Source organism: Motacilla alba, chromosome 8, assembly GCF_015832195.1.
Source record: "Motacilla alba alba isolate MOTALB_02 chromosome 8, Motacilla_alba_V1.0_pri, whole genome shotgun sequence".
Taxonomy (NCBI): Eukaryota; Metazoa; Chordata; class Aves; order Passeriformes; family Motacillidae; genus Motacilla; species Motacilla alba.
In genome coordinates this window covers 11776585-11789579 of record NC_052023.1, presented here as the reverse complement: position 1 = coordinate 11789579, position 12995 = coordinate 11776585, and the positions used below count along the sequence as shown (strand labels likewise).

At 37.4% G+C, this 12995-nt stretch overlaps 1 protein-coding gene across 1 annotated transcript in view; it reads right to left on the bottom strand.

Annotated features, from left to right (window-relative positions):
• Positions 1-72: 72 nt before the first annotated feature.
• MIGA1 (mitoguardin 1) overlaps positions 73-12995 on the bottom strand; it is a 34955-nt gene continuing 22032 nt past the window's right edge. Inside the window, exons 9-16 of the mRNA XM_038145046.1 lie at positions 6995-7113; positions 6721-6793; positions 6302-6388; positions 6080-6178; positions 5630-5764; positions 4411-4464; positions 3663-3779; positions 73-3335 (exon numbers count right to left, since the gene is read on the bottom strand). Coding sequence (XP_038000974.1) covers positions 3117-3335; positions 3663-3779; positions 4411-4464; positions 5630-5764; positions 6080-6178; positions 6302-6388; positions 6721-6793; positions 6995-7113 — 903 coding nt within the window. The 3' untranslated portion in view covers positions 73-3116. The remainder of the gene's footprint in view (positions 3336-3662; positions 3780-4410; positions 4465-5629; positions 5765-6079; positions 6179-6301; positions 6389-6720; positions 6794-6994; positions 7114-12995) is intronic.

The following is a 12995-nucleotide window of genomic DNA, read 5'->3' as shown; positions in this document are numbered from 1 at the left end:
CAAAATTCCTCCCATATTAAATGATTTTGCATTAGGTTTCAATAACTGTTCAAATTCCAGTTTTAGATATAGTTATATGAGCAACAGTTGTTTCACTGAAATATTTTATTTTATATACACAGCTGCAGTTCATTTAGGCAATAGAAAGGTCACAAATACTCTTCCTGACACTTGATTTGACACATTTACTTTGATAGAAACCAAACACTACAAAAAGGAAGAAGAATAATCATTAAGAACACATTTAAAGTAAAATTATTATTACAACTAAATTACAAATGATATAAATATTTGATTCTTTATAATCCCAATGCATTCAACATTTCTAATCTTAGGAGTACCGTTATGGCAGAAAAGGATAGCTTTTAAATTTAGTTTGTTCTTATTAGGACAGAAAGTATCATTCAAAACTACCTAAATTTAGACATTATAAACTAAATTCTGAGTCTGATTATGAATTAACTAGAGTAGAACTGGATCATGCTGTCACTGCTATGGTGCAGCTCTGGCACTTGTATTTGCAGAGATGATGAACTCCTAAGCCACATGGCTGGTTATCAGCAAATGTTCTGTCCAGCTCAAGGGGCAGGTTGTAAGGGAGCTGATTGCAGCTCTGTGCTGCAAGGAGAGAGCCTTCCCCCACTGAAACTGGCATCTCTCTCTGGAGTTAATTACGCACTCAGAATAGGTGGATGCTTTTTAGAAAAAGATCGAAAAAGACTCAGAGGAGATCAAAAAGCCTTCCCACCTGTACTGGACATTTCCCTGTCTCTCTATTCCTTTCTTTTTTGGTTTCTTTACCGTTTCTCAATCAAGTGTTAGTTGGTGGCATTTCATAACAACCAGATCCTGTATTTCTTATTTTGGATGGGAAATATATCAGTTCAATTTCCAGTCCAACTCTGTGGACTTTTGAGAGCTTTGTGAGTGTACGGAAGTGCTCCTGTTTGAAAGGACACAAATGCTGAAATCAGATATTGTGAAGTTCTCCCCATTTTCTACACAGTTTGGTGTTTGATTAGACTTTTCTTATTCTTCTGTTTAAAACAATCCTTTTGTTCTTGACAGAAGACCATGTTTCCAGGTTTAATTTTTTTCCAAGTGTCTGGAAACATAATCTCGACTGCAACTCTGTTTCATCAAGACCTTTTTGTAAATAATATGGAAATTTCAATATACCTTTAATTCTGTGAAGAAGTGCATTTCTGTTTCTCTGTGATGTATGTTAAGGTTTAATTTTCTTCATACCATTTTATTAGACCAGACAAATCACAGCAGACACTTTGCTCTGTTACCTACAGGTCATTCATACATTTGCTGTAGAATATGCAGAACACTTACTCTGTTCCTTCTATTTCCAGCTATTCCGATCGATTCTGAACCCAACAAGACATCTTTATTGTTAAATATAATTCCTTTCATAACTTGCAAAAAGCTGCCAAAATACACATAGCTTAAACATATTTATCTTCTCAAAACTTAAGTGAGGTGGGTGAAAAAAACTTCACATGCCTGTATTGAAGACACATTGCAGAGAAAAAAAAATACAGCAAGGAGGATGGTGCCAAGCTCAGCAAGTTAAACGGTGGAAATAGGCCAAGAATAGCATTTGGAATTTCTGGTTTATTACATATAGAGTATACTCTTTTTTATTAAATAAACTATAATCAGTTGGCATTTCACACAAGTAATATGACACATTTTCATCACTTTTTGTATTTACCAAGTGAGTACAACAAAGGAGCAAAATGCTGGCTTCAGTAAAATCTATGAATTACACAGGCCCTCCTGTTGAATAGCATCCTTTTGGGTTGTGTTTGACATAAAATTTGAAAAGTTGCTAGTCAAAGTCTGTTTTGACATCCTAGATTTTAACAACATGCTTCTCAAGTATCTGAATATTTGGAATTACTCTGTATTTCTTGACATGGGATAGATTCTTGTGGGCTGGCTTTGTGTAGCAAAGGCATGTAAGTGCAGTTTTAGAGCCTAAACAAACTGTGAAGCATTGCTCCAGTTGACAGAAATTCCAAGATAACAGCTCATCATTATTTATCACCTCTGGAACAGGAAAAGCCATTGCTGCAAGGTGCCTCATACCTTCTGAAGGTGCTGTGTTCCTGTCTGAAGTTCAGGGTTTCATGGCCTGAGCCACAGTTTTACACTGCACAGAGATGGCCACAACTGCATAAATCTCCTCTTAAACAGACACCTGACTTCTCACAAAGAAGGGAGGAAGACACAAATTATTAAATTATAAAACACTGCCTTCAATTCTGTTTCATTATTAATAAATCTTATAATACATACTTATTTAAAAATATATTTTGAAATGCTACATATGAACTGAGAATAATATTGGTTCATTTACCACCATATTGAGTAGTAATGGTTTTAGAACAAGAAGTTTTAAATTAATTGGTGAAGCTAGCATAGCTTTTCAAATATAAAGAAGTATTTTAAAACACCTTAGTGATATTTAGATATTTTAAATCAAAATAAAGTAAAAATTGCATACTGGCAGTCATTCCTGCCCAAATGGTGCTTGCATCTCCTGCACTGCTCCATTGCACTGTAGCACAAAATGGCTGCTTACACCCACACAAATGGAATTCTGGGGCAGGGGCAACACTTTCAGTTCTGTGCGTGTGATTACTTTATTGCACGTGTCACATGAATCAGAGACTGCAGACACCCCAGTCAAAACACCTTCTAGATCTAGACACCTAATGGTTTGGAGACTCTGCAATGAACATTTTGTACTATAAGCTTTTAAAGGAAACAACACCATCAGCTTCACTTACGAATTATTTGTGCAAAAGTACAGTATTTCATAAATAAACTTTATCCGAATATTACAGAAAAAAGCTTTGGGATACACGAAATATAAATACAGCGACAGCTGAGCTGCAAAATTAATTTAGGTATATACAGTAATGCACTCCCCAGTTCTTTTCACAGATGTACATTTAACCTCCCTGAGTCCTTTTCCATACTTAGCAACACGATGCAATCCCAGATGCTCAGTAACAGCCACAGTAGCTTCAGCACTAGAGAAAAAGGTGGAAAAGAGCACATCTGTGTGCACTCCCTGCCATTTGCCAGGGATTTTAGGCTTACTGTGCTTTTGCTTCCAGGAGCCCACTGGTCAAGACAGGCCTGTGGCCACTGACACAGGCCCCAACGTGTCTCAGTGAGTCTGCCCCAAGGTAGGCCAGCAGCAGCTCCGTGTGCCGGATCAGCAGCTGGGTGAGGTCTTCAGCCAGGCTCTCCATAGTTGAGTATCTCACCTTTTCAAAATCAAAAATGTCTTTGAGGAAGAAAAGCACTTGATCCTAGTGGGAGGAAAAAAAAGGAAAAACTTGGTTTCAGTTACAAAAAAGAAAAAAAGGATGCAATGCTAACAGCTCTTTCATTAACATGTTCCCTAAAAGCATCCAATTATGTATTATTTTGGTGCTGAGACAGAAGTGTTCTAAAACAGCCTTTGCAAAACAGTTCCAGGCTTAAAACATTCATATGAAAGTACTTCTCATGGCTTCTTACCGTTAACCTTAATCTTAGGAAAATGCAAATGTATACTAATAAATAAAATCTTAATTTATTTTAATCAGAAAGATTAAAAAAATTATAAAAGTGGTAATTAAAAAGAAGTTGCAAACCTTGAAGAAGCAGCATAGATCATACAGGGAATTTCTAGGGCCCAAAAAGCCCCAGGCCAAAACAGGGCTGATATGTTCACATATAGCATAGAAATGTGCAAAAAATCCATCAGGCACCTAGTGATGTAAAAATTGTAGACAAAAGTTACACAGTAAATCTAGTATACAGCTCTATTATTCAGCATTAAGTCTTCATAAAAGCCTAACACTTTCCTCCATGGTCTAAGAAAATCCCCCAAAGTTAGGGAGCTGTGGCACAGAGCTCTACTGAGTTCTTGCACAGAGAGGTCAGGATGCAGAAGGGGTTGAGGGGAGGCTGCAGCAGAATTCCTGGTGCTGCTGAGGAACGTGGTGCTTCAGGCAGGCATCGGGGCAGGACTGGATGGGATTTGGCTGTGGGGTCATGCAGGGAGATGGGGCTGACAATCCCAGCACGAGCAGGTGAGATACAAGAATCATCTCTGATCTGCATGTGGGGCAGGAAGCCAGAGAAATGACTGACACCACCACCAACTGCACCTAAACTAGGTTTAGGAAAAGCTTTCAGTTAAGACTTCGCTAAAGACAGGTATTAGGGACAGGTATTAGGAGCTAAACTTCTGTAACTGGCAAACCTCTTGTTTAAATTAACAAGTCTACAGGACTAAGGGTTGATCACTCATTTATTTTGCCAAAGTTAAAAAAAGAACTTCAAATTCTTAGGAGATTATCAATACCTTTGTTCCATGTAATCTGAGGGGCAACTTACCTTCATTTGCTGTCTTTTTTGCTTCAGTACTGACCAACAACTTGAAGCCACAGCCTAATTGTAAAAAGAAAAAAATAAAGCAAGCCCCAAATAATTTTCCATCTCAAAAGAACTCATCTGCAGAATACTGTATTTCTATATTCTATATTTCAGGGACATGTATTTTCTTCACTTTCAATCTTGTGACAACATAAAGTTTAAAACCATAAAACAGCAGCTGATATAAATAACAAGTTTGTATGTAGTTCATACTTGCAATTTCAGATCCATCTTTGCAACATTTGCGTTAGTTCAATTCAAATGTAATTTGGCATCCTTGACTGATTTTAGAGCTACCACAGTTAGCAACACTCACTGGGTTTAAGTGAGGACCAGTCTTGTATATTAAAGTGTGTGCTCAGACATCAGTAACTATTTTAGATATTAAGCAGCATGTGAACACATTGAAATGTACTTTTTCACTTTAGCAAAAACATTCTTGCAATAGCTTCAGATTCAGCTATGGAGCTTTGTCCATATATGGACCTGTGAAATACAATATACCAACATCAGTACTGGGTTTTTTTTCCTCCTAGCCTCTGACTATCCTCATCTGACTCCCCTTAGTACTGCAAAGAGTTTAACACAGGCAAAGCAAAATGTTTCCACTAAAATATATACATGTTATCTTTATTTTTTTCCTCCAGAGGGAATATTTCAATTGAAAAACAAAAATAAAGGGAAAACTTGCAGTGTACAGGTGAAAATGGATGGAATGACAGTAGTCTCTGTACCAGCTGACCATGGCACTAGCCTGTGTCTCTAACAGAGGGATGAGATCTGTTTGGCAAATAAACAGCCACACATGAAAAATCATTAATTGTAATCAACAGCTGAATACCTGTGTTGTATTAATTTACTTTTGTTTCCTTGTACCTTTGTCCCATATTGATAAATCTCTGGTCTATGAACCAAAACCTGGACCCGATGTCTAAGATGTGACTAAGAGAAACTTCCCTTCTAAAATTCTACTTCCTCAGAGAAAGGAAGGACAAGGTTAAGTATTTTCTCCAATACATTCCATCATTCTCTGTTTTGGGCCAACTTGTAGCTTTTAAATTCCTGTTATGAAAAACCTGATAATACAATCTTTTAAATTCTTTTGAGGAAGATCTCAGGCACATACTCAGTACAATGTACTACAGATCAACTGATATGATAATTACACATGAATACTTACGGTTTCTTTAAAAGAGGAATTTAACCAGCGGTTATTTACTACATTCTGTATAGATATTGGTGGATTTTCTAAGTCTTCAAATGAATCCATTAATATGAAGTCCAGAACAACATCATAAAAATTCAGATTTTTCACCTATATTAAAGGAGAACATGATCTAAGTAACCTAGTTTCTCTTTCAGCAGTGGAATTCAGCATGCACCATATTGTAACGCTGTATTAACATGCAGATTTGCAATTGTTTTTAATGAATATTCAAAATATTTCATCAGCAAAAGAGAAGTTTAAAAAAGTGTGGTTTCTGGTACTAAACTGGCGAATGCCATTTCTCTAAATCAGCAATATAAACAATAAAGAGTTGCCTCTCCCACAATTCTGAACTGTAAAAGATTATTTTTAGATGCTGTGGCATTAGTAAGGGTAAAAGCACTTTTCAGAAATGCAACTCACTCCTCTAGCAGCAAGTTCCATTTCAGTATTATCCCAGTGATCTGTTTGTTCCAAAAAATAAATCATTTCGTCGAAGACATCTTCAAATTTCTTTGGATTCTGTAAAGTAAAAGCAATGAGTATCAAGCAAACATAAGAAGAGATATGGTTGATTTTCCCTGAACAGTGAATTCAGGTAGAAGTTACATAAACAACAAAACATTGGCAAAAAAAGGCTTTTACCTTTCGTGCTTTCACAATTAAAGCAGACAAAATTTTTCTTCCACTTTCAGCAAGAAATATTCTGTTTGATGTTTCTGAAAGAATTATCTAGAAAAGGGTTCAGAAAATATAGACAGGTTAATTCACAGGTTATACCAAACGACCTCAAACATTTTAATCAATTTTCATATAATTATCACCTCTAGTATAGTTAACAAGTTCCTAATAAGCATTGGGTGCAAAGGTTCCAAAGCTAATCATAAAATCTGGACTCCTCTGCAAATACATTCTCATTTTAGAATGATAAAAATGTAAAAGCCACAAGAAAATACTTAAATACAGATTACATTATAAAAATGCTTGCACAAAGAGTAACAGTCAGTTTCAATGCCATGTACTTTAGGCTTAACAAGACAGACAAATCACTCCTTTCAGTTTACCTGAAAAGCTTGTCGAATACAATGAAGCTTAGCAAGGAAGTCACTGTCTCCTAGACATTCAAACATTTCAGTCCTATGCAAAATAGAAAAGTTTTCAAAGACCATTAAAAAAAGCAGCACAAGAATATCCACCTAAGTCTGAATGCTAGAAAAAATACCCAGTACAAGTAACTTCTAAAAAGAAAGGACATTAAACTAGATAGGACATTAGACAGGACATTAAACTTTTATTCTTGCTTTTCCTGGAAATAATTAAATAGACATAAATCAATACCTTAACACCCGTGAATAAATTTTGCCTTCTTCTGCTAAGTGCATGGCTTCCTCATACAGGGGGCAGTGGCAAAGGGAATCCAGACCATACGTGCTACGAATCTCTCTGTGCTCTGAAAGCTGAAAAAAAATGGTTTGGAAGTTCACTAAAGAGCTTGCTGATATAATTTTTGTGAAGATAAAACAAATTAAAGAAAATTTCCTGATGTTCGACTGAAAGATGCATCCTTTGCTGCATCTGCTTAAAACAAAGGGGTAACAATCAACAAGTGAAGAGAACAGATACAACAGGTCATAAGACTTAACTTCGTAACTCCTAAAATCTGAAAGCTACAGTTTCAAGTTTCAAAACGTTTTAATTAATAAAATAAAGGCAGCTTACTTTTGTATTTAATTGGCATTGTTAAGTTTTTGAATTGTCTAGTTAAAATAAATCTAATGGGTCTCAAAGCTGTTAAAAGAAAATAATTGCCAGGACACAAATTACAGAATGATTGCACCATACAATTCCTTAGGAAGCTGGAAATAGTGACATCCTTCCACCCCTGTTTTAGTTTCACTGGTAAATAAGTCTCCCAGTTACCAAAAATACTGTATAAACCATGAGTATTCAGTGTTTTATACTGCAGGCTCCCTAAATGGTTTTCGTTGTTGGCAGTGTTAATTCTATGGCTAACATAGAAATAATCATGAACTTGAAGATATTTTTAAAGAAAGAAAAAAAACGGATCCATAAATCAAAGCACATAAATAGTACAGAGAACTCCTGTTTACAGGGTATCATATTTAATCCACAAAACAATGTCTAGCTACAATTTCACTGCAAAGATTACATTATATTATTAATACAAAAAGAAAAAAGAATTTATGTTTATCATCATTCAATTTAGTTAATGACCAGAAAATTAATTCTAGCTTTTTTTTTGTTTTTTTCAATATCCTGCATAGGGCAAACAAACCTGTGCTTCTAGGCTATTAAAACTGAGCACAGAAACATCTTTAAAATTAACTCTCAAGGTAATTGAACTATGTAAAAGATTAATCTCTATCTTAGAACGACTTTAGAAAATCATATTGAAGTATTGCTTTATGTTAAACCTCCACTGAAATTTTCAAGTACGTAAATGCCGAGCAGCTTTTCCTGTCACTGAGGCCATACAGCCAAGTATGATGAATTTCAGGCAAATCACCTTCTTCAGATATTTATGGAACTGACTGAGTGTGACTGATTTAGGACTGAGTTCTACAGTTAGATGCAGGTAAGCTTCATCTGCTGTCAGCACCTGAGGTGATAACACCTTTACACGTGAAGATGGCTGATTACTGCCTTTGGGGTCACAGACTAGCACAGGGACTGATACCTGGGAATTGGGGGAGGCCCTTGATTATATTTAGCTTTTTTGTAAAGAAAACAACAATTTCTCTCATGCTAACAGACAAATAAAATATCAGGAGAGAAAGGTTTAACTGTTCCTCTCCTGAGAAGATTATTTTAATTACAGATTAATTCCAACAAACAATATTTGGAAAGGCAGAGAAAATTCCTCTACCACTGACTTCTCTTGGCATACAAAAAGGGAAGGGGAGAAAAAGCAAACAAACTGTAAACCAGAAACTAAATGTTTAACTACTAAAGGTGATTCCAGACAGACTCTGAAGTTGCTGCATAAATGCTGCTGGAGTCATGGATTTTCTTTTGATGCTTTCTAGTATTTAAAAATATATTGCTATATTACTATTTTATATGTAGACATATAAAGTATATAGCTGTAACAATATATAGATGTAACATAGATTATTATGCCTTAAATGATCTTGCAACCAGTAGGAGCCATTCTTTGAGATTAAATAAGGTGAAAGCTTGCCTATATTAACATCCTGCCTAAAGTGAAACTCATTAGAGATGATTTGTAAAGATACGTCCGTAATTCTAATGAAGAGCTGAGCTATCAGGAAAAGAGTTGAAGAGTTGAAGTATCAGTTGAAGAGTTCAGCTATCAGGAAAATTCACAAATTACATTCAGCATTTAACAAGATTCAGAGAATACAACATTTTCTAGACAAGAATCTCTCAAGATGGCATCAAAAGGAAAATGAACTCTTTCTTGTACAAGTCTCTGGCAACTTGCTGCCTTTGAGGAAAAAGGTGGGCAGAAGGGTTAGATGGCTCACTGGCTCACCATATCAAGCAGCATGTGTTCATAATATTTATTCAGGTACCTAAGCACTACACACCTCTCCTCACCAGGGATTTGGTACTAATCACAAGTTACCAGAAAGCTCCAGCATCCAACATCTTGTCATCACAAGCAAGCTGGACACTTGAAAGCTCCCCAGGTCCCTTCCTGCCATTCTGTAGTGGCCACCTCTGTGCACAGCCACTGCCACTTTGAGGCTCTTCACACCCCTCTAGGGATGACAAGGAGCTATGTCACAGCTACCACCAGTGCTGGCAGCAGCCAGGAACACAGAGGCTTGTGATGGTGGACTGGATGTGCCAGCCCCTAAGTGTCTGCTGCTTCCTTAGTGTCAGGGAGGAGAAAATGAAAATGCAGACAAAGAAGAGAGGATTGACACTACAGCAGCAATCTCATCTTGTAAGGCTTTACTTGTATCCATTCAAGGCTCAAGAAGGAGAGACCAGTCAGTGACCACCACAAGGACATTTATGGTGGCCTGCAGGGGTTACCTAAGATCATTATGTTAAAATAACAGATACATCTTCAAAACCCCAAAGCTTGTAGCTCTATACTGTGTCTAACTAGGCCTGCTGTGCTGCAGAGCAGCCTCTGAAGATTACAACATGGACATTGTTCAGATGCTAATCAGTCTTCTCTGGACAGGTAGCTTTAGGGCTGTATCTGCAGTAAAGAAATGCTGAAATCACTGCTCTAAAGCATCAAACCTTTGCTACTTGCAAGCATTTTAGGTCTGAGATGCTCTGACTGCTTTGGTTTGAGGAACAGGCTCGGTACTCTCATTTGCCACTCACAAGTTGTTTCTTAATAAATAGAAAAAATTCTCAGCTGTGCATCAAGACCTTGTTGACTACCAAAATAACCACCTACATGAATGTAACAAAAACAAACAATGCTAGACCTTTCAGGAATTCTTGCTTGCTTCCCCTAATAGAGAGGTCACTTTACTGGCACATTCAGCATTCCTTACATTCGGAGAAATTATGTTTACCCTATATTAAATAAGCTGATGATGATCTCTTTAAAATATAAATATTCAGAGAAAAGATTTGCTTGAAAAAAGTAAGCAGCTGCAGGGTGAAAGTGAAACATGTTTGGGGAGTTGGAAGATGTGATGGTGATTAGTAACTAAAACCTTTGAGATGGCATTTTAGTAAATTGAAATGATGAACTGGTATGTTCCATTTAAGGTCTGGAAGAAAACAGGCTAAAAAGCAGCAAAGGCTTTGTTCACAAGTCTAAAAAAATCTCACAAGCTTTGGACTAAGTAAAGCAAAGTTTATTTGATAATAGACCTACAGATTTGGTACTAGTCAAAACATAAAAATAAGACAGGATAAATGGATGTGCACTGACAACGAAGAAGCAGCAACAAAGCTCACTGTCAGGGAGAGCAGGAAAGAGGTTCTCTGTTAGGAAGGTGGAAAAGAAGCCAGGAAAGAGAGGGCAGAGGCCTTTATCTGGCACACTCACTGCTGCATTGTTGCCAAAGGTGGCAGCTATTTTGATCACAGTAGATGGGAAAGCAAGACTGTGAAAAGCATACTAACCCTCATCAACACGAGCTGAAAGCAGCCAGGCTCAAATGGGGAAGAAAATACCAGTATTTATCACAGCAGTAGTATTAATAACTTAATTAGGGCAATAGTCATGCTTACCACCCCTTTTGCAATGCTTCTAGAGCCTAAGCGTGTTTAAGAATAGAAGCCTGTCTGGTCATGGGGATGGCAACTGTGTCTAAATTGTGTCTATAAAGATTCAGGCACCTGTGTATATTGTAGGTGCCAGACAGGCACAACTTTGTATGAGAAGTCATCAAATGAGTGATCCTCAGCACCCTCTTGATCACCAGCCATAGCCAGATGAAGTTTTGGCTCACCCTCCTGCTATCCTGTAGAGCTCATCAAAAGGGCACGTGATGCAAACCCTGCCAAACTGTCCCAGTTTTGTACAGCTCTTTCCTATATTTTGTTCTAATATAACACAGCATGACATTCTTGTTGCCTCCTAAGCAGTATCCCTATCAATTTCCATTCAAGCATCTATCTGTGTCTTGTTTTATGAATGTTCTCTCTCCTGCAGGCAGGGAGCTAAATTTGACCTGACTCTGTCAGCACTGAAACACGAACGCAGTTTCCAGCCTCCAAAATCAGAATCACACAAAATACTTAGTCCTGCTCCTTGGAACAGGATACAGTGTAGAAGGAGGCCAGGGAACTGTCAACACAGAGCTTGCAGCATGATGAGGCCACAAAAAATGGTGCCACGTTCTAATTTCCTGGAAGGTGAAATTATTAATTCCAGTAGGGAATAATCACAGAGCAGTATAAACACACATATGAATTTCAGATTTAAAAATTTTGCTACATATTTCTATCAGGACATGGAGTTTGGGACAGTTACTAATATTGTAACTGCAACCAGGGAGCTTATGATGAAGGAACTGCCTTATGTGGCCCTTAGGTGAGACAAATCTGAAGCTGGAAAAGCCTCAGACCTCTTAGCCTAAATTAAAACATTCCACTGTTTCCATAGTGCAAGGAAAAAACCATTAAGAAGTAGATAAGCAAGAGGAAGCTACTTATCATCAAGTCTAGAATAAAAGAATCTGGTATGTCAATTGTAATCCTGTTAAATCAAAGCAATTACTGTTCTCTACTAACAGCTGAATACACTGGGAAGTGTTACTGCTCCTTCTGATTGCCATCATGTGAAGCATTTCCCCACCACACACCCTCCTGAGGGTGGACAAAATATTAAACCAAGGTAGCAGTGGTTTTGTCCCAGAACATCAAGTCACAGCCTTCTTTTCCCTGCACCACACAATGGTGCCCTGCAGCTACAACTCCAGAGCTAACTGACCCTGTAGTTTAGGCCTAGTGGCTCCTATTGAACCCAGAACACTGATGGTGCTCTGGCTCAAACACCAAACTGCAAGGTGCTCATGTTCTATTAATCTTCAGGACTTCTGTCACCTAAGAATTTCACTAGATTCTTCAATAAAATCTGAGAAAAGAGAATTTGGTCTATTGACAAAGGCTAGAACAGCTGGAAAGGATGAGAAAATCTTCATAACTCTGTCCTGGGAGAACAAGTTGACAGAAGTGGCTTTGATGCATCAAAATGTGGAGAATATTTTCAGGACACTTAAGGACAATTACATGTCCAATTTTGATTGCAATGTTTTTTTGTTTTGGGACTATAACGCTTCAGGAGAGGATGATGATTCCACTGATGCATCCTGGGGTTTCTGTTTGCTTGGCTGATTGGTTGGTTTTGCCTTTCTTTAAAGCCAAGCAGCACAAATGAGCATAAGGGGTTGTTCCCATCTTCACATACTTGCAAAAGTGTTATGAAAGTTCATGGGAAAAAAGCCCCAAAAAACAAACTAGACACAAAGTGTACAAACTATAATGGTTTACAGCTCCTCTCATGAGGAGCTTGAATTGTGGTATTGTCCAAATTACAGCAAAGAGTAACCAGTCTCTATGGATACAATCCTCGTTAGGAATGGATGCTAGGGACCACAACTTGTGAGTTACTAAATCAAGGAAATCACAATTTAATGTGAATTACTAAATCAAGGTAGCTGTGTTATGGAAAAAACAAACCCTATAATAGACAGTCAAAACAATTGCAAAGAATGTGTGTGCAATCTCTCTTTTTACAACTGACTTCAGTAGTTTAGTTGTGGTGCGTACATGAGAGCAGTATCTATCACAAAATGGATCTTTTGAGGCCAACTGCCTCTCCTGTTTTTTGAGAAGAGTGCTGTTCAAGATCACTTCAGCTCCCCAGAGACTA